Below are 25,650 nucleotides of genomic sequence, written 5' to 3' on the forward strand. Positions count from 1 at the left end.
CTCTTGTCCAAGTCTATGGAGCAAGGGGCCTTAGTATGACTGGCAGGGGCTGGGAGAACAAAAACAGAACCGAAGCTCTATGAAGAACCAGGTACATTTGGATTAGGATTTCTCCAGACTGTGCTCCAGATGGATGGGCTTAAGAACAAGAAGGAAAAACGCCACACTGAGTATAAGAGAGATCTGGAATCTCTTGTGAGCTTATAAGGAATGCGAAAATGACATCACAGGAGGTGAAATGTACATATTCAATGGCAGCATTTGTATAGTACTCTTAAGCAGGACACTTTAGAGGAAAAATAGCATTGCTTTTTTCTTCTCTGTTTTTATAATATAGAGTACATGACTTTAAGGAGCTCTGCTCATGTTTTAACTTCATGAGTTACGTGTAAAGTGACCAAGGCCGAAAGGGAAGGTAGTTTTGATTTCCCTAAGAAAAGTGGGACAATATCTCCCTGTATGCAATGGTAAACCAAATCCTAGCTCAACATCTCCCCTATGGCCTGGTGTTATCTGCTCAGCCTTAAGTCTGAATGATTCTAACTCATTGGGGTCCCAATTTGGCCAATTACTCATTTCTAGATAGAGAAATAGCTCCATAAATGATGTTCGCCTTTAATATTTATATGGAGCTACTAGTGACCGCAGCTGTACCAGGTATTGCACTGTTGGTGACAGCAGGAGAGTGGAGAAGGGGGAAGAATTTTGTGTAAATCCTGAAACCATCAATTAAATGTATCAAAATAAAACTCTAAAATAGTTTAAAAACTCCACTATAAAAGAGAATACTTAATAACATTGAAGGATTGTCTTTCTCCTCTGATCTCATGTTTTCATGACCTGTTTAATTCAACCAAATAGTGATACTATAACCTATATTTATACAGTGTTTTCTTTATCTAAAGAGCTGCACATGTATTTAATCACAGATGAATCAATCAGAAAATGAGGCAGTTTTTCTCTTTCGCTAATTAAGATTATTATATATCGGGGTGGGGGGGAGGGGTGTATTTGGCAAGCTCATGTCTGTAGGAGATGCATGTAGATACTGTAAATGTCAAATTTGCATTAATATGAATTGTGGCCTTGTAGTGTACAGGGAGGGTAATTTTCAAAACCATTTCTGCAGGTAAAAGAGTATTTTACCTGTGGAACGAGCTTTGTTCGAAAATTATACAGTGCTTTGTATTATTTGCTGTCTAAGGTACTGTACTCTCATGACATATGAGTTGTATTGAATGTGCCTTGTTTAAATAAAAGTTTTGAAAAGAAAAAAACTGCCCGACTTATATGTGCGTAGGACTTTGCATGTACATACCTTTATCCGCAGTGTAAAGAGATTTTCCCAGGGCGGGGTATGGAATTCTGCACATGTTTTTGCATTTTGAAAAGTTTGCATGTAAACTTGCATAGGTAGTTTTGATGGGATAATTTTGAAAGGAAAAGCACACATGTACTTTCCCTTTGTAAACTGGTGTAAAAAGTTTGCAGGTAAAAAGTACTCACAGACCATCTTCCGATATCCTGGGTGGGACGAATTAGTCTTCTTAAAATGAGTATCCTGCCCAAATTGCTGTATTTATTTCAGCATCTCCCATGCTCGGTGCCTGCACAAATTTTTGTGGCATTACATAAAATGATGGCCCGGTTTATATGGAGGCAAAGGAGAGCCTGGGAGCAGCTGGGGCAACTGTGGTTGTTGAAATCGCAAGGCGCTATGGTGCATCCTAATTTGCATCTGTATTATTGGGTCAGCAGATTGGTTTGTATGCATGAGTGGCTTAATGGGGGTGATGCTCCCTGGTTAGCTCTGGAAAAAGTGCAGGCTGAGATGGTTAATATTGCTATGCTTCCCTTTCTTTCTCCCATTTCTCCTATTTGTCGAAAAATTTGTAGAACCAGTCCTATGCTAGGGCTTATCCTTTCTGTATGGAAACAAGTTACTAAATTCCTGGGGCTGGACAGAGAGAAACTTTTGCCTTTTGCACTTTTGTATGAAAACCCCATCTTATCCACCTGTACTTTTTCTGTGATTTTTAAGAGCTGGGGAGATAAGGGTCTAGTCTTTATATCTCAACTATGGGAGGGTGATGTTTTATAGTGTTCTCTCAGCTAGAGGAAGATTATGAACTTAGCCTGGGTTCCAGGGCCTCTTTCTTCCAATTGAGGAACGCTTTAGAGTGTTACTTTAACTTGGCAGAACCATTGCGGCCTTTAAATGATCTGGAAACCTATTTGAGTGACAAGGGGACTAGGAAAAAGAGGATAGCTGGGATATACAGAAGCATCCTAGAGGGCAAGTATGGTATTGGTACTGCTTCTTTGATGGTAGCATGAAATGAAGACTTGGGGATGAGTCTTGATGTTAAAATTTGGAAGAAAATATGGCTATTAGTGCATCATATTACTATTTGTGCCAAGAGAACAGAATTCATGGTAAAACTGTTGCACACAACTTATCATACCTCTACTACTCTAAGTTTTCCCTAGTGCGAGTCCTTTATGTTGGCAGGGGTGTGGGAATCAGGGAACTTTCAGTCACATGTGGTGGTACTGCCTGAGTGACCCAAGAAATATCTGATGTTCTCAATATTCCTGTGCATGACACGCCTTTGGTGGGTCTTTTACGTAGATGGACTGAAACGCTTATTCCTCATAAATTTTGTAAATTGGTGGGTCAATTATTGTTGGCAGCAAGGTTTACAGTTGCAAACTTTTGGAAATTCCACCCTAATATGGAACATTGGAGAGAGCAGGTACACAATGTGTCTGAACTTGAAAAGCTTCGATTTGATTTAAAAGGGGAATCCTTTAAATAAGAGAGTATTTGGGGTATTTTCCATCAATATTATAGTCATCCTCGTACATGTCTACTGTGATTTAATTTGATGTCAATGGTAAATTCAGGATTTTGGTTCTTTTTATAGTGAAACATTTACAGGCCGATACAGTACAGTGCGCTCCAACGGAGCGCACTGTTAGCCTGCTATTGGACGCGCGTTTTCCCTTACCCCTTATTCAGTAAAGGGAGGAAAATGCGTGTCCAACCCGCGGCACTTAATAACACCCTCAACATGCAAATGCATGTTGATGGCCCTATTAGGTATGCGCGCAGGATACAGAAAGTAAAATGTGCAGCCAAGCCGCACATTTTACTTTCAGAAATTAGCGCCGACCTTTGGGTCGGCGCTAATTTCTTCCGGCGCCGGGAAAGTGCACAGAAAAGCAGTAAAAACTGCTTTTCTGTGCACCCTCCGACTTAATATCATGGCGATATTAAGTCGGAGGTCCCGAAGAGTAAAAAAAGTAAAAAAAAAATAAATTTGAATTCGGCCCGCGGCTGTCAGGCCAAAAACCGGACACTCAATTTTGCTGGCGTCCAGTTTCCGAGCCCATGGCTGTCAGTGGGCTCGTGAACTGACGCCGGCAAAATTGAGCGTCGGCTGTCAAACTTGCTGACAGCTGCCGCTCCTGTCAAAAAGGAGGTGCTAGGGATGTGCTAGTGTCCCTAGCGCCTCCTTTTCCCCGTTTCTACCGCGTCATCTAATTTGAACACTGCATCGTGCGCACCGGCGAGGGGCCGGTGCGCGCGCCGGGAGAGCGGGCGTTCGTCTGCTCTCCCTCAGACTTTACTGAATCGGCCTGTATGTTAGCTGTATGACTATTTCATTTGTTCAGAATGCTATCTATCTAAAATGTATGCCGGAAGCTGTTAAATAAAAAGTTTAAAAAACTCCTCACTAACTTTACACTAATGTGGGCAGTTACAAAATTACCATTTGTGGATTTCTTCACATAATCTGGTTTGGTACAAGTCTTATCAATCCTAAATTTGTTTAACTGCCAGACTCCTCCAACCTTATCTAGTAGCTGGCATTTCTGAGTGAAACAGGACTTTTTAATATATTAATGACTTGCAGTATAATTTTTATTGTGGGAAGAGTAGCCCAGAGATGTCTAACCTGGAAATAGGTTTGGACATTTAAATAGTGGTCCGTTTTCAAAGAGATGTATGCAGTTAAAAAGAAGTTTACTTTGTTAATCGGCTGGGATAAGCAGCTTGGAATCTATCTACCCTTTGGGTTCCTGCCAGGTACTTGTGACCTGGATTGTTACTGTTGGAAACAGGATACTGGGCTTCATGGACCTTTAGTGTGACCCAGTATGACAAATCTTATGTACTTATGTGAAGGTTTAACTCAAGAGGTTGAAAGGTGCCCTCCTTGCCACTTGCTGCCTGTGAAGCAAAGAAAGTCTTCACCAATTCACTTGCCTGGTCTATGAGTTGCTGTGTACTTTGATCAGAAGATATGAGAGAGACAGCCTCATCAGAGACTAGTATAGGTTTGTCCTCTTGAGAAGCTCCTAAGAGACTCCAAGAGGGGCCCCCTTCTGGGTCAAGTCAACTGGTGGATGCACGGAGACCAGAGGCACCACAAAGCAAATTGGATCTGGCATTTCCAAATGAAATCCTCACTTGAGGAGATGGGATGGAAATAAGGATATTAAGCTGGAGGGAGGTAAGTACAATGAATCACCCTCAGAGCCCCTTAATGATCTCTCCCACTTCAAATGTATTGAGTGCACCGATGTGGCCGGAGACTGGTTTTCTGATTGCACCCAGGTGCGGAGTGCTGATGGATTCAAGGCTGAATGCAATGACGGTGCACATGGCTGTGTCAGCTGAAACGAGTCTGATGTGTTGACAGAAAAGCAGAGACCAAGGCCCAGTGTATCAAAGGTGTCAAAGGTTTGTGCATCAATAGTGCTGGGAACCTGTGCATTGACAGTGGCGAGGATCAGTAGATCAACGGCACCGAGGACTGAGGCATCTGCGGCTGTGATGACCTATGCTTTGATGGCACTGGGGCTTAAAGCATCAACAATACCATGTGTAAAGATGGGACAGATCCCACCCTCAACTTTCACAGTACTGACTGTGCTAAAGGCTCCATTGCATAGCGCTTCTTTTTCTTATGCATTGCTGAGCCCCATAGAGCCTGCGAAGGGCTCGCTAACCATTATTATTCAGTGGTGCTTTCATGCTATGCTTGACCCCGACAGAACAGCAGATCAGGAAACCAGTGCCGCAGAAAGGGAGCTTTGCTTGAGGAGCTTCTACTCAACTCGGCACAGAGGGAGCCTGAGAAGGCCCCGCTTCCAGGGGAAAAACAACTCTGGCTTTTCATGACCCTGAAAAGTTCTTCCATCTTCCAGGCCCTGTTCCTTTGGAACCTCGGTGACATCCAACCACAGTCATAGTAGTTAGCTGTGCCATGATCTGTCCCCAGACATTTGTAGCAAATATCATGGCCATCGGTGATGGGCATCTTTCAACCACACATGCAATCTTTGAAGCCACTGGATATGGCCTTATTGGAGCCCGATAAGTTATTTATTTATTTTTTGTAGCACTGAAAAGTGTTGTTGAGGGTTTAGTATGGCAACAAGGCAACTCAAAGTGAGTTAAGTACAAAAAGAAAACCATAAAGTACCAAAGGAGTAGAGAGAAAGAAGATACACGTCAGTGCAGAAGTTCGGTTCAAAATGACTGAGGGGCTTATGAGGTGTGCGTGGGACCTCCCGCACATGCTGAGTAGAGCAAATGCTGAATGAGTTAGAAGAGAAGGGTCCGTTCAGAGCCGTCAGATGATGTCACCCGACATGTCATAGCTAATTCAGCCCTACTTGTCAATGGAGAATGCATGTGGAAAATGCAAACTACCATGGGTTATTTTCCTTCCCAAACTAAACAACCTCCCCCACCAGGAATGCCTCCTTTTAATGTAGCTAAGCGTACATGCACTGTGTAACAGCATGTGGACTTTTCGACGTGTTGAGGGAGGACAATCTTTAGACAGCCAATGTACATGGGTAAATCATTATTTAGTAGGGATGTGCAGGGCAATTTTTGCATTTTTTTTGGTTTGTTTGTTTTTTAAATGGGGGTTTCAGTTTGTTTAATGTTTATTTCAAAGTACTTCTTTACTGAACTGAAATAAACATGAAATAAAAACAAAGAACAACAACAATGCAAAACAAAAAGAAACTGCCCCCTCTGCCAAAAAAATTAAAATTACTCATAAAATTAACTTTATAGTCCCCTCCCCCCAGAAATACCTTACCCCTTTCTGGGGTGTACCAACTTGCCAAGTAGAAAGGGGCAGAAGCCATCCCGCCAGTCACTCCTGCTTTGCCTGGTCCTGGTTGGACAATGGTCTGGCCGGCCTTGAGCCCGGCACTGTTTTGTTGCATGGTTGTCTGTGAATGCGCATCCATTCTGAACTCCTCGCTGTTTGTGTTCACATTGAATGGAGATCATTGAATGGAGTAACCGATCACACCCTAAAGAAGTCATTTCATTCTAGGAATGACTAACCCTTGACTACATGCACACAAACTGAATTTTAATGTCAGCTCCAGGATTTAGTTTGAACACGAGTGAAAACTATTCAGCTTTTTATCCTGGAGTAGTTTCATAGTGTCCATGGAGCAGGGAGTGAAAACAGTTTGATCCAGAACTGAATGCCATGGTGCAAGAGTTTGCATGTGAAAATAGAGCAAAAAGAAAAAGTATTTCATGAACAGGGTGACCAGGTTACCAGATGTGGTTATGTCCTTAATTTAAACAATAAGAATACATTAAATATTGTATTACACGATCATTCTGAAATAGGATACAAGTGAGATGAAGCTACATACTGCCAAGTAACTCCCGGGGGATCGTGCTTTGCTCCTCTGCAAACATGTCGGACAAGATGAGAAACAACATTTGAAGCAGCCCACAGTACAACCATTCGCAGACATCGGGGCAGACGTGCGGCAGATGATGAAAAAGGAGGGAAGGTAATAGAAGGATAAAAGGAGAAGAAGCACAGCAAAAACATGACGTGGAAAGCAAGGAAGCAGTATCAACAGCATTGTGAATGGAAACAAAGGAAAGACAAAGATAAAGGTAAATTCAATAAGAGAAGGAAAAGTGGATTACAGCAGCCAAACCAAAAGACAAGTGAATGTTACATAGAAAAAGAAATCAGGAAAATTGAGTGTCAGGGCACAGAGAAGAAAGAGAAAAGGAAAGGATGATAAAAGGGGGAAAACACACAAAAGTTGATCAGTTACTGAGCGGAGGCTGTTAACACCAAAATCTCATGTCACATCTGGTTAGTCCATGAAGTGGAGACCTGATTCATAAAGGTGACTTAGCTGGGATTTCTTCAGACTTTGTTTGATGGAAAAGGAAGGAACTGTAAGCCATGCTGTGTTCCAAAAAAAATTCCACTCCAGTCTTTATAAACCCACCCCGATTCCTCTTTATGTCCAAATCCAGCCCTTTTTCCTAAAAACATGTGAGCAGCTTAGAAAGAGGTGGAGAAATGCCAGAAAAAATATATATGAGTCACTGAAAAATAAAACCATGAAGTGTGACTTGCTAAAAAGATGTTTGTGGGAAGCAAGGCTCTTCAACAGAACTCTGAAGTTAAGGCACAAAGGAACACTATGTCACATAGCCATGGGTGCAAGTCAATTTGCAGTTCATCTATTTGCAGTTTTGCATGTGTCGTAGCACTGACAAACGGGATCTTCACTGTAGGATGACTAGCACCAGTACATGCGAGGTTTTTTTTGTTCCTTTGTCATATAATTTTATGCGGTGAAATGGGAAGATGCTCCAAGCTTATATGAAAAGGATCTTATGCACCACTTCATCACATTTTGCTGTAAAACTGTGCATTCATGCTGTACTGTTTATGCGTTTCTTAGCCACACCGCTTTTGCAGCAACCTCAGCAAGTGAAAAAAGAATACAGAGCAATGCCACATCCAACAAAACCCACTGAATCATGAGGAGTTTTGGCACCTTTATGAATCAAATTCCTTTTAAGTTAAAAACACACAATCTCATACAATTAAATGAAGAAAAGCCAACATACAACACATGGTGTGATGGTAAGCACTAGCAATGGATATCTGGACTTCAGGTTTACAGTTCAGAACTTACAGGGAGGGTATAAAATTTTATATCTATGCGTGTTTGGAGGAAGTCCATGCGTACTATTTACATGGAGACTTTACCCTGAATTTTCAAAACAAAATTTAGGTGCATCAATTTGCTTTGAATATCTGCAGATAATTGGCCTGGTATGCAAATGCAGATTAACTTACACAAACCTACACCTCTTTGGAGGGCATAACTTATTCGGGGAAATGTTCATGCATACTTTTTATGATCAAAAAGAATGCATGTTAGTTGTGACTCCGCTCCCACCCCCAGTTTAACATAAAAGGCCACGTGACACCGGGTTCTAGGTTTGCTTTTATGCGCAGTGAGTCCTGGGCTGGTTTCTAACAGCCATTTACTCACATAAAGCAATTTTATTTTATGCTTTGAAAATTGAGCCCTGTGTGTGGGAAGAAACTATGAGAATTCAGATTGCAGCTGCAGCATGGGAAAAAATATGCATAATACACATGTCCTATCAGATTGGAGTAATCCCCAGACATGGAAGGATCATTTACAGTACTTCCACAAACCTGCAATTACAGCCATACGAGCAGGAACACAAGCCAGATTGGGGGCAGGGTTGCTAGGGTTTCATATATGGTATTGTGAGGGAGGAGGAGGAGGTGGCAACCACCATAGGTGATATGAACAGACTGACCAAACACGGTTCCTCTTTCTGCCTTGGATTCTAGCCAGTAAGTCTAAGCTGCTGAGCTCAGTTTTGCCCAGCAAGTGGAAACAGTGTGCATGTGTAGGGCGAGGAAGCTCTTCCTGGGAAATTTCTGACGCATTCCTTCAGAGAATTAGAGTGGGCAGTTGTGCCGTGAGGGGTTTTGCAGACTGCTCTGTGCAAAATGAGTAGGGAGGGAGGGAAAGAGTGGAGGGTCATAACCAGATATTCTAAAATTCCCCCAGGACTTACTTATCAGGTACTCCCGCCTTCCACACTCCCTAATTATTTTTTTTTGGGGAGGAGGGAAGGTGGCAGGAGTACATGGTAAGTGCATTTCTTCCTTACAGGCTGATTTTAAAATGAGCCGTGTGAGCCCATAAACACACATATCGGCGCGCAAGTGGAGCTATGCTACAATTTTAAATCATGCGTGCACTTGCGTACATATGTTTTAAAATACTCCTCCCCTGCGTGAGTGCCTAATTTTAAGAGACAGCTCGAGCAAACATACTTCACGGATCATCCATAGGATTTTGCCATCTTTAATGCGCGTATGTAAGTAGATTTTAAAACATGCTTGGGCAGGGGGCATCCCAGTTTTTCAATTAGTCCACCAGTTTGCCCAGTTGATATCTATAGACTTGATCCCCATCAGGAGCAGCAGTAAAGGTGTGCAGCTAACAAGCTGCCATGCGCTGCGGCATCCGTTTTTAAAATACAGAGTTACGTGCATAAGTGTTGGTCCCACCCCAGAATGCCTGTGCTCTGCCCTGGAATGCCCATTTTTCACCATCTTATCTTTGGCACCTGCACAAGTATATATGTGTGTACTTCATGTTTATTTTTAAATCCACATTCCTTGTACACGGCCAACATATGCATGTATGTGGCCATTTTTGCATGAGCAACACTTTTAAAATCAACCTCTAAGTCAATTTGATTAATAGCAGTTTATGGACTTCTCCAGAAACTTGTCCAAAACATTTTTAAACCCAGCTATGCTAACTGCCTTAACCACATTATCTGGCAATGAATTCCAGAACTTAATTGTGCGTTGAGTGTAAAAGAATTTTCTCTGATTTGTTTTAAATATTCTACTGTCTAACTTCATGGAGTGACCCCTAGTCCTTTTATTTGGAAGTTGATTTTCAGCATTGACAAAGCAGAAGGAGATACAGTATAAAATGATAAAGATGATAGAATGGCTCCCCTATGAGGAAAAGCTGAGGAGGTAAGGGCTGTTCAGCTTGGAGAAAAGATGGCAGAGGGGAGATATAATCGAGGTCTCTAAAATCATGAGAGGACTAGAATGGATAAATTGGTCATTTTAAGTACTGTATGCAGTTCTGGTCACCACATCTCAGGAAAGATATAGCAGAATTAGAAAAAGTACTGAGAAGGGCAACCAAAATGATAGAAGGAATGGAATGATTCCCCTATGAGGAAAGGCTAAAGAGGTTAGGACTCTTCAGCTTGGAGAAGACAAGGCTGAGGTTTATAAAATAGTAATGGAATGGAATCAGTAAACATTAATCAGTTGTTTACTCTTTCAAAAAGAACAAAGACTAGTGGACATACAATGTATGTCTAGGTAGCAAAGACTAGGTAACACATTTAAAACTAATAAGAGAAAATATCTTTTTACTCAACGCTTAATTAAGCTCTGGAATTCATTGCCGTGTGGTGAAAGCTATTTGTGTAGCTGCGTTTAAAAACGGTTTGGACAACTTCCTGGAGGAAAGGTCCATAAGCCATTATTAAGGTGGAGTTGCAGTAATCCACTGCTTATTCTTGGGATACGCAGCTTGGAATCTATCTATCCCTTGGGATCCTGCCAGGAACCTGTGACCTGGATTGGCCACTATTGGGAACAGCATACTGGGCTTGATGGACCCTTGGTCTCACCCAGTATGGCAAGTCTTATGTTCTTATGTTTTTCTTCCATCCTTTCTTCAACTGGATTGCAATTCCTCCTTATCCAGAAAAAGACAAATATTTCAATGCAAACCTCAGCTTGAGAATCCTCACTTGTGTGGCTGAATTTGCTCCTGCTTGTCCATAGAGAAAACAAAATTACTTACCTATAACCAGTGCTCTCTGTGGACAGCAGGACAAATCAGCCATATAATCCCTCCCTCCTTCTGTCAGAATTGAAGCTTAGCTAGTGAAATGACTGAAGAGACTTGCAAAGTAGAAGCTGTGCCAGCTTTAAGAGAATATAGAAACATAGAAGTGACGGCAGAAAAAGACTAATTGGCCCATCTAGTCTGCCTAGCAAGCTTCCACACTTATTTTCCCATACTTATCTGTATCAATAATCACCAAGTTCAGGGCCCTTGTGGTAACTGTTTGATTCAAATGTCATGCCATCCCCTGTCATTGATGCAGAAAGTAATGGTGGAGTTGTATCAAAGGTGAGAATAAGGCTTATGGTTAAGGGTAGTAACTGCCACATCAAGCAAGTTACCCCGATGCTTGTTTACCCAGACTGCACAGATAGATGCTTTGTTGGATGTTGTGTGAATGTAAATCCTGTTTTCCTCATTTCCCCTACTGTTGAAGCAGAGAGCAATGCTGTATATGCTTTCAAAGTGATGTATTAGGCTTAATTGGTTTAGGGTAGTAACCGCCGTAATAAGCAGCTACCCCCACACTTATTTGTTTATCCAGATTGTGAAGTTCAGTCCTTGTTGGTTGTTATCTGAATGCAAATCCTCTTTTCTACATTTCCCCTTGCCGTTGAAGCAGAGAGCAGCACTGTATATACATTCAAAGTGATGTATCAGGCTTAATTAGTTTAGGGTAGTATCCACCGTAATAAGCAAGCTACCCCCTTGCTTATTTGTTTACCCAGACAGTGAAGTTCAGTCCTTGTTGGTTGTTATCTGAATGCAAATCCTCTTTTCCACATTTCCCCTTGCCGTTGAAGCAGAAAGCAATGTTGGGGTTGCATTAACCGTGCAAAGGCTTTTTGAGTAAGGGTAGTAATCACCAGGTAGTAGCCAACATTCTAACAAGCCACCCCCATGGCTCTACTCTTCATTCCCATCCTCTAGCCTTTATGGATCCACAGTGTTTATCCCATGCCCCTTTGAAATCCTTCACAGTTTTAGTCTTCACCACTTCCTCCAGAAGGGCATTCCAGGCATCCACCACCCTCTCCGTGAAGAAATACTTCCTGACATTGGTTCTGAGTCTTCCTCCCTGGAGCTTGAAATCGTGACCCTTAGTTCTACTGATTTTTTTCCATCGTAAAAGGTTTGTTGTTGACCATGGATCATTAAAACCTTTCAAGTATCTGAAAGTCTGTATCATATCACCCCTGCTCCTCCTCTCCTCCAGGGTGTACATATTTAGGTTCTTCAATCTCTCCTCATAAGTCATTTTATGAAGACCATCCACCTTTTTGGTCGCACTTCTCTGGACCGCCTTCGTCCTGTCTCTGTCCCTTTGGAGATATAGTCTTCAGAACTGAACACAGTACTCCAGGTGGGGCCTCACCAAGGCCCTGTACAAGGGGATCATCACTTCCTTTCTCTTACTAGGTATTCCTCTCTCTATGAAGCCCAGCATTCTTCTGGCTTTAGCTATTGCCTTGTCACATTGTTTCGCTGACTTCAGATCATTAGACACTATCACCCCAAGGTCTCTCACCTGATCCATGCACATCAGCCCTTCACCCACCATCGAATACATTTCTTTCGGATTTCCACACCCCATATGCATTACTCTGCACTTCTTGGCATTGAATCTCAGCTGCCATATCTTCGACCACTCTTCCAGCTTCCTTATATCCCATCTCATTCTCTCCACTCCTTCCGGCATGTCCACTCTGTTGCAGATCTTAGTATCATCCACAAAATGACAAACCTTACCTTCTATCCCGTCCGCATTGTCGCTCACAAAGATATTGAACAGGAACAGTCCCAACACCGATCCTTGGGGCACTTCGCTTAACACCGCTCTCTCTTCAGAGTAAGTTCCATTTACCATTACACATTGTCTTCTGTCCGTCACCCAGTTTGCAATCCAGGTCACCATCTTGGCACCCACTCCTAAGCTTCTCATTTTATTCACAAGCCTTCTGTGTGGGACCGTATCAAAAGCTTTGCTGAAATCCAAGTAGATGACATTGAGTGCTCTTCCTCTATCTAATTTCCTAGTCACCCAATCAAAATTCAGATTTGTCTGATAGGACATTCCCCTGGTGAATCCATGATGCCTCTGGTCCTGCAATTCTTCTGACTGTAGATAGTTCACTATTCTTTCTTTCAGCAGCAACTCCATTACCTTTCCCACCACCAAGGTGAGGCTAACCGGCCTGTAGTTTCCAGCCTCCTTTCTGCTCCCACTCTTGTGAAGCGGGACCACCACCGCTCTTCTCCAATCACTTGGCACCACTCCCGTTTCTAGGGATCTATTGAACAGGTCACACAGCAGACCCACCAGCACATCTCTGAGCTCTTTCTGTATCCTGGGATGAACCTCATCAGGCCCCATGGCTTTGTCCACTTTTAGTTTTCCTAGCTCTTCCCATACATTCTCTTCTGTAAATGGAGTTACATCTACTCCACTCCCCTCCAGTTTCTTGTTAACTAGCGACGGTCCTTCTCCAGGGTCCTCTTTAGTGAACACAGAGCTTAAGTATTTGTTTAATATTTCAGCCATTTCTTCATCTCTCTCCACACATTGATCCTTTTCACCTTTCAATTTCACTGTACCATTGGAACTTTTCTCCTTTCTCTGATGTATCTGAAAAATGTTTTGTCACCTTGCTTTACTTCTTTGGCAATCCTTTCTTCTGCTTAACTTTTTGCTGTCTTGATTACTGTCTTCGTCTCCCTCAGTTCCACCAGATATTCTTGTTTGTGCTCCTCCCTTTGGGATCCTTTATATTTCTTGAACGCTGTTTTTGTAGCTTTTATTTTGTCAGCCACCTCCTTTGAGAACCAGATAGGTTTCATTTTTCTTTTGCTTTTCTTTACTTTTCTAACATATAGATTAGTTGCCTTGGTAATTGCTCCTTTTATTTTGGTCCATTGTTGTTCCACATCTCTCTTGTTCTCCCATCCTTCTAGTTCTTCTTCCAGATACTTCCCCATTTCATCAAAGTTCGTGTTTTTGAACTGTAAAACTCAGGTCTTCGTGCTTCTTCTCCGTATCCTATTTGTGATATGAAACCATACTGTTTGATGATCACTGGTGCTGAGGTGGGCACCCATCTGGACATTAGAGACATTATCTCCATTGGTGAGCACTAAATCGAGTATAGCTCCCTCCCTCGTGGGTTCCATTACCATTTGTTTGAATAGAGTCCCTTGCAGGGCATTCACTATCTCTCTTCTATTGTTAGATTCCGCTGAAGGGATTCTCCAGTCTACATCCGGTAGATTAAAATCTCCAACAATTACCACTTCTCCCTTCTTTCCCATCTTTTGGATGTCTTCAATCAGATCTCTGTCAAGCTCTTCCATTTGATTTGAAGGCCTGTAAACCACTCCAATAAAAATGGATGCCCCATCGTCTTTTCTTTAGGTCAGCCCATAGTGCTTCTTCTTTGCCCCTTCTTTCTTGCAGCTCAGATGCTTGGATATTGTTTTTATCACAATTGTTGAACCCAAATAATCAGCTGAAAAAAGACTAATGTCACAAAAAACAAAGATTCAGCTGTGTGAGGAACTCAATAAGATGAGAGGTTAAGCAACCGTCATAAATTGCCACAGAGACTTGATGGCTTATATAGTCAAGCCCGTGAAGTACTGGGCTTATCTAATCATTGGTTATAACACTAATGTATTAGTTGGTATACTATATACAGTTGGTATACTATATACAGTGTCTGCACAAGCGATTCAGCCTTTATTGGAGAATATTGCATTCATAGCAACCAATGATTAGATAAGCCCAGTACTTCACGGGCTTGACTATATAAGCCATCAAGTCTCTGTGGCAATTGTATATAGTATATTGTATACTGTATATAGTATACCAACTAATACATTAGTTGGTATACTATATACAGTGTCTGCACAAGCGATTCAGCCTTTATTGGAGAATATTGCATTCATAGCAACCAATGATTAGATAAGCCCAGTACTTCACGGGCTTGACTATATAAGCCATCAAGTCTCTGTGGCAATTTATGACGGTTGCTTAACCTCTCATCTTATTGAGTTCCTCACACAGCTGAATCTTTGTTTTTTTTGGATATTGTTTTTGACATAAAGAGCCACTCCACCCCCTTTCCTGTCCTCTCTGTCCTTCCTTAACAAGGTATAGCCCGATATTGCTGTATCCCAATCATGAGATTCCGTGAACCACGACTCCATGACAGCAACAACGTCCAAGTCCGCCTCTACCATTAGGGCTTGCAGATCTGGGATTTTATTGCCCAAACTACGAGCATTTGTGCTCATAGCTTTCTAACTTTTCTCGTTCAGGTTACTGCTTTTCTTGGACTCCTTTTGTGACTTATTTATTGAGTTTTGTTATTCACTTCACCCTTTTCCATTGCATTTGTATTTGTATTTGGGGGTGACATTTCTGTATGCATTGGGTTACTTCTTTCTTTTCGGATATCGCTTCAATCTCTTTTGCAAGAGTTTCTTCAATATCTAATACAGAGAAGGCGTTTTGCACTTGTGTCGCTTGATACAGCTTGTGTCTCCAAATCGCAGGTCTGATTCTACCAGAGCCCACTGTAATTCTGTTGTTTTTTGAGTTCCTTAATACCCTGTGTGAGTGAGGGGGTAATCTTGTGGGCTGCACAGCTGTCAAGAATGGGTGTCTGTGGATCATAGATCTTATCCTACCTGAGCCCACTGTAAACCCCTTTTTCCTTGACTTTTGGTTTTTATGTGGTAATGTGGAATTAATTCCTGAATAATATAAAGTGGGTGAAACTTTCTTTATTGCAGCTAATTCAGCTGTAACTTCAGCTAGCTCCTTTTTCAAGGAAGAGAGTTCTGAACAAATAGGGCAAGCCCTATTTGTTCATTCCACGTCAGCATTGTAAAATGAAATCACCCACTTCTGTAGCAAATTTCTCCTATTGCCCATGGAGAACACATTACAGGTAAGCAATTTTGCTTTCAGTTCTGTCCAGCTAAAGTGTAACTGCATCCCAAAAACACCTCCACATTTACTCAGTGAGGGAATATTTTTAACTCTGTTGATTTGTCCAGCTAATACCCAAAGATAGCTGGGCAAATCTTTTGAATATGGACCTCTATAAATGTTTAAAAGTATGGACTCAAACAAAGAATCTTTCATTTAGAAAAGTGAGGACTGAAGGGAGTTAGGACAGAGTTATAGAACAATCTGAAAGCTGTGGTAAATAAATATGGGACCAGGTCTGGTGCTTCCATTAGGCAAACTAGGTGGTCTTCTAAAGTGCCAAGATTTTGAGGGTGGCAAAATCCTGCCAGTGTGAAGTCTAGAGGGGTGCAGAATCAAAACCAATACTGTCAAAAAAGGGAGTGCTGTGCTGGAGCCACTGCAGGCCAGTAGTTAAGTTGGCGAGGGTGGAGGGGTGGTAAATGGCCAAAGGTTCATTACCGTTAACTTTATTCCAAGTTTCAAAGCTAAAGTATGTGCCTTCTTTCCTTTTGGAACTTGCCATGGGTACAAATTTCACAGTGATCTGCTTTTTGTGCAGGCAGAAATTTGCTGGATGGTTTGAAGTTGCTTAGGTTTGAAGTTGCAGCTGACGTGTGTTATGTTCTTCCCCTAATCTGAACATGCACCCTCACCTTCCCGGAATGCTTCTCCTAAAGGTGTTGTAGAATAACTCACAAACATTTAGCCATACTGGGGGATGGCGATTTTCAGACAGCCAATTTACACATATAAATTGCTTTATACCCATATGAATCTCTTTGAAAATTTTCCTCAAAACATATAAGTGACTTTTGGGACTCACGCAGGAAATTGAGGAGAGCAAATAGTATAACTGGGATAAAAAAAATGGGTTAATTGCATTTAGGGATGAGAGATCATAGTTGATGCACCCCTAAACTATGGTAACTAGAAAATGAAGGGAATGATATTGAACAGTCGAGCCTACACATGTCTCATTTCTTATACACGACCTCTAAACATCTGGAATTTGACCTTGAGATAGGATTCTGAGCTACATGGTACTTTGCTCATAAACATGTTCTCACCTGAGTTTCAGCCGTCAAACGTGGCATCGAAGCTGCCCTACCCTGGCTTTCAAGGTCAGGCTGATGATCTCCATTGGAAATATTAGGACCCATTTCTTTCATTTCTACAGACTGAAGGCACCAACAAATTAAAATCAAAGCAGTCAGCCAGAGAGAAAATCCACAGATCAAAGTTTCAATAGTTAACAAATAAAAGTGTGAATTTTAAAAACATAGAAGTCATGCAGTTACTTGACCTGATTTTATGGTATTGAATTTTCTTCAAACTTATATATATATATTTTTTTTTAAATAAATTTTAGTTGCCATCATAAAAGGAAATTACTAGTGCATTCTGGTTCACAGATGACAGAAAATAACTTCTAATGCAGACAGAATGCAGTGAAAACACACAAAGAGGCCATTCTATGTCCGTTAAAGATTTGTTCCAAAGTGATATGCAAAGACTGGTATTTGACCATATAGCTTATTGTAACAGCTTATTAATTGGACAGCCGGAGAAGGTTGAGTGAGCCTTGTAACTTACACAAAATGTGGCAGCATGACTATTGATGGGAGTTCCCAAACATGATCATAAAACGCCAATACTGAGAGGTTTACATTGGCAGTTGTTACATTATAGAGTACAATTCAAATTGATACTAATGATATATAAGTTATTACATAATGAATATGCTAGCTCATTAAAAGCAAACATTGATCTTTACACTCATACACATATTCTGAGTTCAGGGGGGGCTAGCTTATTGAAGGTTCCATCTATTAAAAAATATAGATAAAAATTTACACAGACAAAACCATTCTCATATGTTGGGCCTATTTTATGGAACAAATTACCGGATCACTTACGTCTTGTGACACATGTAAAGATATTTCATAAGCAGCTAAAAATTAATCTTTTTAATAATGCTTTTAACTAACTCTTGCTTGTCTTAGTAATGTTTTACCATATTAGTTTTATGGTATATTATTTGTATTTGGTTGCATATTAAAAATGTTTATTGTAATCCCCCCCCCCCCACCCCGAACAATTTATGAAGGCAGGGGAATATAAAACTATATAAATAAATAAATAAATAAATGAAATGTTTTGTAGAGACCAGCGAACTTCATGTCCTAGGATATGGAATCCTGGTTTTCGTTCAGACAAAAAAGCAAATCTATAAATCTCATAATAAACCACTGTATGGGAGTTAATGAAGACAAAAAAGAAAATAAAACCTGGATACAGAATTGGCCAAAAATTGCCCTAGAGAGCCCATCAGCAGCTGGTCAAGCCACTCTACTGAGCCACACTTTGTGCAAAGGACGAGCTGATAAAACAGTCCTGGGCCACCCTTGACTCATAAGTGAATTAGTCTCATTCTTTGTTGCCACTTTTTCTCTGCCATCTGAATGAATTCAGAAATGAATGGCCAAACTCTCTCAATGGGTGACTCGCAAGTACAACTGTCAATCAAAATTAATCACATCTTAGTGAATGAAATTATCTGTACATATTTAATAATTCAATGCTGGCACTGCACTAAGGACAGAACAAATGGTTGCACCTCTGTCTTCTGATACCAAGGGTTGGCCTTCTAGGATTAAACACATTTTCATGGAGTATACAGCCTTGAAATCATGGAGAAAGTGCATACTTGTGGACCTAGAAAGCATAGAAGGTGTGTGCATCTACAAGACTTAGGCAGGCATTTGCCCTCATTGATTCTTTCAATATTGTACCCAGTTGCAGTACCTGTCATTGCTATTTCCAAAGACAGCTTCTTAATAGTGACACACAGTCAGAAAGAGCTTCTGAAGCTTTCACCAGTGGGGGTTAATAAGAGCCATTGAAATCAGCTGCCATCAGTTTCTATTAGTGCCTGACTTAAGAAAACCTGAAGAAATCCCAAGGTGGAGAGATGTGCATTGTGTAGTGCTATTATAATACTATATTTGGAAAACAGAACCTGTGGACTAGTACATACCCTTGTTTAAAGATAAACCTATCCAATCACTGATGAAATTAACTAAAGGTTAAAATAGTGGTTGGCCCAACAAGAAGCAAGATTTACTTTTCTTGGTCAGATAGGCACAGAGTCTTTCCTACTGGGCATATATAGCTCAAGCTCATGCCTTTTCATTAATAGCTGAAGGTGAGTAACATTCAGGTACTTTCCTATCCCTAGACAGGGATTTTACAATCTAAGGGCTTGATTTACTAATGACCTGATTTTAAAAGGCCTGCGCGCATAAAAATTGGGGTTACGTGCGTGGCCGGGCCCTGCACGCGTCGCGTGGATTTTACATAGGGCCCGGCCACGCATGTAACACCTGTTGCACACTGAAGTGCCAAGCCTCTAGAAAGGGGAGGGCCGGGGGCGTGATCTGGACAAGGAGTGGCGTGATCTGGGCAGGGAGGGGCGGGGTGGGGGGCGAGGTGGGGGGCAGACTGGGACAGCACCATTCCACGTTGTCCTGGGGAAGCACGCACTGGGAGATTACTTCTGCTCTGGAGGAGCAGTAACTAGCAAAATAACACATTTGGGGATAGCTAGGGTACATTTAGGGGGTGGAGAGGAGAGGGGAAGAGGGAGGAAGGAGAAAATTAGGGGTAGGAAAGTTCCCTCCCAGTCCGCTTCTTAATTGGAGTGGACTGGGAAGGAACTGGGGGAGGCCCGATTGTGTCACTGTGCGTATTTTCTAAAATTCCGCCCCCCACCTCCCCCCCCCCGCACATGGAGCTGGCCAGGCGTGCATGTTATATAATCAGTGCATCCATGTGCATGTGCCAGGAACTGTGCACACATGGACGCGGCGCGTGTGGGTCTTAAAATCGACCCTCCAGGCTTTTTCTCATTCTGTGTCTATGAGAAAAATGCTTAGTAAATGAGGCCTCAAGTTTGTAGTTGAGGTAATAGAGGGTGAAAGACTTGCTTGAGATCACAAGAACCATCAGCAAGATTTGAACCCTGGCTTGCCTGGTTCTCAGCCTAATAGGCTATTCCTCTACATGGTGATTAACTTGAGTAGATTTTGCATTTAGCAGCTTGTGGCCTTTTTCCCAGCAGTGATAGCTGGCAACATAGTCAGTAAGGGATTTTTTGCATCTGCAGTGGAAGTGGCATGCTTTGGTGACACAGTAGCCAGGAAAAGAATGGAAACAAGATCAAGATAAGCCTTTGTTAAGAAGAAATTTTAAAAAAGCTTAACATGGTCAAAGCATTGTGATGCAAACAACTAAGAAGAAGCATATGGAACAGTCATTATGTAAAACTTTACTGAAAAAGAAACTATAAATAAACAAAATATATCTAAGAAGACAAAATCAAGAAAACTAGATGGAAAAGAGTAAGAAGGCAATTATAGTTCCTCAGAGAAGATGAAGGAGGACTTCTTTTTCTGAAGAAGTGCTGAAAAAAGCTTGGAGACTGATGATGCTAGTGCCATCTAGTGTTGTATAAACTCTTTAAAGGTGACAGGGAGAAGCTCTTTCTGACCAGAAATCTGACTAATCATGTAGCCCTATTATTATTTGAAATGCTTATCTTTGCAGAACCCTCATGTACACAGGGAAGGTCATTTTCAAAAGCATTTTCACATTTTTTTAAATTGCCGCCTGATATGAGGGTAAAAGTATGCACACAGGGCCTGCATGTGTGTACTTTTATCCACAGTCTGAAGAGCAATTCTTGTGGGCGTGGCTTGGAATTATGTACATACTTTTGCATTTCCAAAAGCACGTGCTTACATTTTTCCAATATAATTACTCTGCATACACATTGGTAGGTGCAAATGTGTGCAGGTAATTCTTCTGAGATAATTTTCAAAGGGAAGATAGACAGGAACTTTGCCTTTGAAAATTGGTGTAACATCTGTGAATAAGATGCACCTGCAGACCTTACATCAATGTGGGCAGTTACAAAATCACCTCCTAAATTCTTAAACTAAAGGGGGAATGGAATGTTAGGATCAATTAAATTTTAAAAATACCTTGCTCAGTCTGCATTCCTTTAAAATGAATAACCACCCAGGACCCCAGGATCTGCCTACTGCACCATCTGAGACTTTTCACCTGTTTGCATGACTGCTCCACGTGGATCTCCTCAGAATGCCCCCGTTCGAACGCTGGTGTTCTGGTCTCGTACAATGTATCTGGTGTCCGATGAGCCCCCCAAGAGCTAGACTCCCTAATTCCACTGTCTTGGTTTGGTCTGAAGGTAAAAGGAGAAGAATGAAACATATGTCCACACAAGTTTTCTATTCTTCTCCATCCATATGTGGAATGTGTGTATGATGCAGTATAAATATGGTACAATACAGAGACAGTACAGTACATTCATGGAGTACAGGACAAATGTGCAACAGTGTAAATGCAGGTCTGTATTTTCATGCTCAGGATTGAGAGGGAGTCCCCTGTACTTTTCCAGACATGTTACACTTAGGGCTTCTATTCTTAGGTGTTCATAAATTGTAGATCAAGGTGTTAATTAGGGGTTCTTTAACAGTACAAAAAAATCAGTGTTTTCACAGCATGGGTACCACTGTTGGTGTTGGGTACCTTTTCTGGTTAAATTAAATACATACAACTGTGCAGCTGCTAAGCCACTGTTAATGCGAAAAAGGCACAAAAACAGAGTAAAGAATCCAAGTCAGACAAGGAGATGAGTGAGGGAAAACCAGGAGAAGTGGTATCTTTGTGGTGTTTATCTTTGTGGTATTGATCACAAAACCTAAAATCATAAGCCCTAAGTACAACAGATTTAACAATTGCTATGTATAGTGCATCAGTCTGTAAGCTTGCAGCTGAAGAATGGCCAGTGCTTCAGATACTCACAAAGCACCTCCGTTGTTGAGTGATGCAGAGCTCTTCTGACGGAGAAACATTTTGGCACTGCCGAATGGTCCTGGCAGGGCCTGTTCTAAAGTTGCTTTCAAAGGCTGAAACAGTGACAGCGCGCCCGTCTAAAATACAGAAAGAGGAAGCATAAAGTGGGGGCAAGGGAGCACTGGGCATGTTTTCTGTTTTTGCCTCTCTAGTGCTGCCAGCTAAACCACCGTGAATTCCAAGCCTAGGGCCATACTCTGCTGCATTCTGACCACACAGCTCCAGGTGCAGGAAGACAGTGAATCAAGCCCTTTTTTTTTATCTTAAGGCAGTGGTTTTCAAAGCTTGAGAATCCAGAAAAGGTCTCATATTCAGAGCAACCCAAACATGCAAATGAACCTGGTTCTTACAGCATAAATATTCAAATACATCACAGGAATATTCATTGAGCTATCCTGCACACCAATTTGTGAGAGCTGGATTTGAAAAAAAAAAAACCAAGGGCATTATGAGATTGGTAGTCCTGATTTCCAATTTCTGTCTGCCCTTACTTTTCACATCTTTGCTCCTATTCTGCATTATCTTTACAATTCTGTTCAGTTTCTCTGCTTTCAGTTATAGACCCCTACTAGTCATTGTATAATTTATAATTATAATTATCATTATTATATCAACAGAAAATGAACCAAAGTGTAAATATTATACTGCATTTCCCTGACAATACATCCGATTTCTCATCATGGTTTGCAGTATGCACTAGAGTTTTCAGCACTGTAGCACTGTCCATCACCCTATTTATTATAAAGTCATTTTTGCAATAATTCTACACTTGCAAATGGCAGTGTCATTTTGTGATCAGCAAAGGTACTGGTAGGAGGCCTCAGTATTCCCTCCTGTTGGCAAAGATTGCTGGGCCAATGCATGGATGAGTAGCAATGTTGGAAGGGGGTGAAGGGCCTAATCTGGAGACAAATATATTTGACTGGATGTACATTGCGGCCACTGTTACAGGTCAGAATATTGGGGGTAGAATCAGAGGTAGAAATATTGGAGTGGGAGTGTAGACATGGGGCAGCATATTGTTTCACAGAGGCCCCTCACTTGCAGTCCAGGAAGTGAGGGAGAGGGTCATGAAGTCCCTTACTTGAGGCCTTGGGAGAGAAGGGATGCTTGAGGCATGAGGCCCCTTACTTGCAGACTGGGGAGGGTAAGGGGAGTGGATCTGGCCATGAAGGTCCCTTACGTGTAGTGCGGGGTGGTGGTGGCGGAGGTGGCGGAATCCCCCATGCTAACTGGTCTTTTCACTTCAGGCTGCTTAGCGTGCATGAAAATTTAATTCATCAATTAAATAACTCTAAAAACAAAAAGAGCAATGCCATGCATGCTGATACCAAAGTCATGTTAGGTTGGCAAAAACATAACATGCACAGGGTAAGATTTACGTTAAGTAGTATTTTATAGTGCTAGTTAAATTTGAACCAAATCATATGTTAAAAAAAAAAACAAACCTTAGCGCGAGTTTTATTGCATAGACCTGGTGACACAAACAGATATTATGGCTTCTTTCCACTGGTACCTGAGAAAGGCCTCCTGGTTGCTGATGGGACTGATCTCTGCTGTTTTTGTTCTGCTTGTAGAAATCAAATATCATGAGCGCAGCATAGACCTTCCCCACTGTCATTTCATCAGCTGGATGCACAATGGGGGAGTGGGAAAAAGAGAGGGGAAATGGAAGGAGAGGAAGGCAGACAGTGAAGAGGAAACAAAAATAGAAAGAAGCGCAGAAAAGGAAGGGAGACAAGAGGGACAGACCAAAGCAGGCGAAACCAGAAAAAGGGAAGAAGGGTGATAAAGAAAAAGACAGAGAGAGAAACAAACGAGGGGGAAAAGCAAGGTCAGGAAAGGAATCAGAATGAACGGGAGAGAGAAAAATAAAGGAGCGATAAAAGTAAACGGACGCAGGAAAGAGAACAGGAAGAGCAGCAAATCATTGATAAGCACAGGTTGAAGGGCAGAGACAGAGATTATAGGAGGCAGAGAGAGTAAGTAAAGGGCAAAGATAAAAAATGGGAGCAGAACAAAAGAGGAGGGAGGGAATAAAAATGAATGTAAAAAGGGAAAGAAAAGTTTAACAGAAACAGCATGAGAGTCACAGAAGAACGACAGGAAGCAAAAATAATTGGTAGAAAAGAAGAAGGATTAGTAAAGGACGGGATTGGGTGGGGTGGGGGTTGGTAGTGGGAATGAGAAACAATAAGACCAGAGAAAACAAGAGTCTAAATTAAAACCAGAACTCCAATTAAGGTTGTCATCAGAAAAGCTGCATTGTTTTAATCATAGTCTGTACAACAGGGAAATCTTCCTAGGTGATACTGCACAGTACAAATTCAACTTCATTTTTCCAGATGGTTTCCTTTTTACAATTACTCAAACTGATCTCTCTCTCTCTGTACAGCAGTTTGCCCATGGATATTAATGCCTCCTGAAAAACACCATGCACACAAAACTGTCTCCTGGCCTCCTTAGCAGACCGAGGTAATGTGGAGACACACGACTCTCAAGTCATGTTAATTCATCAATTAAATAGCTCTAAAAATCTCACATGTTCTGTGTGAGTTAGGTGGGTTACAGTTTGCGGTGCAAGGATTTGGATTTAAAACCAAGAAATTCCTGGGCTGCTTAGAGGGCCTGGGGGAAACAAATAGGGCCACCAGACTTCATCGGGATAGGTGCACAAGAGGAGACCCTCCTGCACAGGTTCAGAGAGTTGGCTGAGCTGGGTGGATGGGAGACAGCACTGATATTCAAGGGAGCTGAGCACTTTGGTTTCTCCAATACTTCTCGCAAATCACTCAGGCGGTCAGACTGATCCACAGAAAGCCATCATTATTAGACAAACAGAGGTCCATTTTCAGTTGCTGGGTGGCTGGCAAAGTTAGCCAGATAAACTGATCCAGCTAACTTAGGGCCTCATTTTCCAAGCCGCTCGCACGCGATAAGGGACCTTTCGCATGCGAAAAGTCCCTTATCGCATGCGATACCAGGATGGAGGCGGAGTCGGCCACAGAAGAGGAGGAGTCGGGGCATCACCGGGGCCGACTCTGTGCCAATGCCACGGACAGCGAAAAGGTAAGTGCCTTTTCGCTGCCTATTTCGCTCCCAATAGCTACACCTCCTATGGTGGCGCTATTGGGTGCGAAACCGGCAGCGATCGCACCATGACGGTGCGATCGCTGACGGCTAGCGCAGGCCCACCCCCCGTTTTGCTCCCCCGCCCCTCATTCCCTAAAGTATCTCAGGCCTGTGATACTTTAGAAAATGAGGCCCTTACTGGGGTATTTCATCAAAATGCGTTAGGGCCCGAACGTGCGTTAAATGGGTCTAACGCACGCACTAAATATCGCAACACAAGTTAGCATGCAAATTTTAAATTTTTTATGCAAGTGTGAGGAGTTAATGCAAATTGGGGTCTTCTACCACAGAATGTGGGGTTCGGGCCCTAACACACAGTAACGCATGGAGGAAAATAGTAAATGTCACCACACGAGACGGAGCTGGTAAGTTCACCTCATCTGTAAATGGCAAGGCTGCTACAGATGTCCACATCATTTGGCATAAGATGCCCACATTCAGATTCAAAGTGCACATCTGATGCCAAACGGACATGTGTACTTCTTGGCATTGGTACTTATATCTTGTTTGTTTCCACAGCTCTAACCTAGGACTCTACCAGTCCTAGCCGTCAAGCCCCAGGGGCCAGTGGGTGCAGCAGCACTTTTCCTAAGCTTAGCCAGTGGACATTGCTATGATTTATTTATTTATCTATTTATTTAATTATTTAATATATTTAAGCTTTTTATATACTGACAATCGTTGGGAACATCTTATCGGGTTACAGAGAAAATAATGCAGCAACAGGCTTTACATGGAACACTTAATAAGGGTAATAATGTTAGCAGGAATCCAAAAACAGGAGAGGACCAATACGCATAATTGAC

General features: G+C 41.9%; 1 protein-coding gene across 1 annotated transcript in view; it reads right to left on the minus strand.

Moving 5' to 3' along the window:
• The window catches only part of CACNA1B (calcium voltage-gated channel subunit alpha1 B), a 1,161,590-nt gene that overhangs the window by 20,262 nt on the left and 1,115,678 nt on the right, over positions 1–25,650 (minus strand). Inside the window, exons 41-45 of the mRNA XM_029613506.1 lie at positions 23,229–23,341; positions 21,662–21,789; positions 20,900–21,038; positions 16,843–16,953; positions 6,703–6,738 (exon numbers count right to left, since the gene is read on the minus strand). Coding sequence (XP_029469366.1) covers positions 6,703–6,738; positions 16,843–16,953; positions 20,900–21,038; positions 21,662–21,789; positions 23,229–23,341 — 527 coding nt within the window. The remainder of the gene's footprint in view (positions 1–6,702; positions 6,739–16,842; positions 16,954–20,899; positions 21,039–21,661; positions 21,790–23,228; positions 23,342–25,650) is intronic.

Source organism: Rhinatrema bivittatum, chromosome 8 (assembly GCF_901001135.1).
Source record: "Rhinatrema bivittatum chromosome 8, aRhiBiv1.1, whole genome shotgun sequence".
Classification (NCBI taxonomy): Eukaryota; Metazoa; Chordata; class Amphibia; order Gymnophiona; family Rhinatrematidae; genus Rhinatrema; species Rhinatrema bivittatum.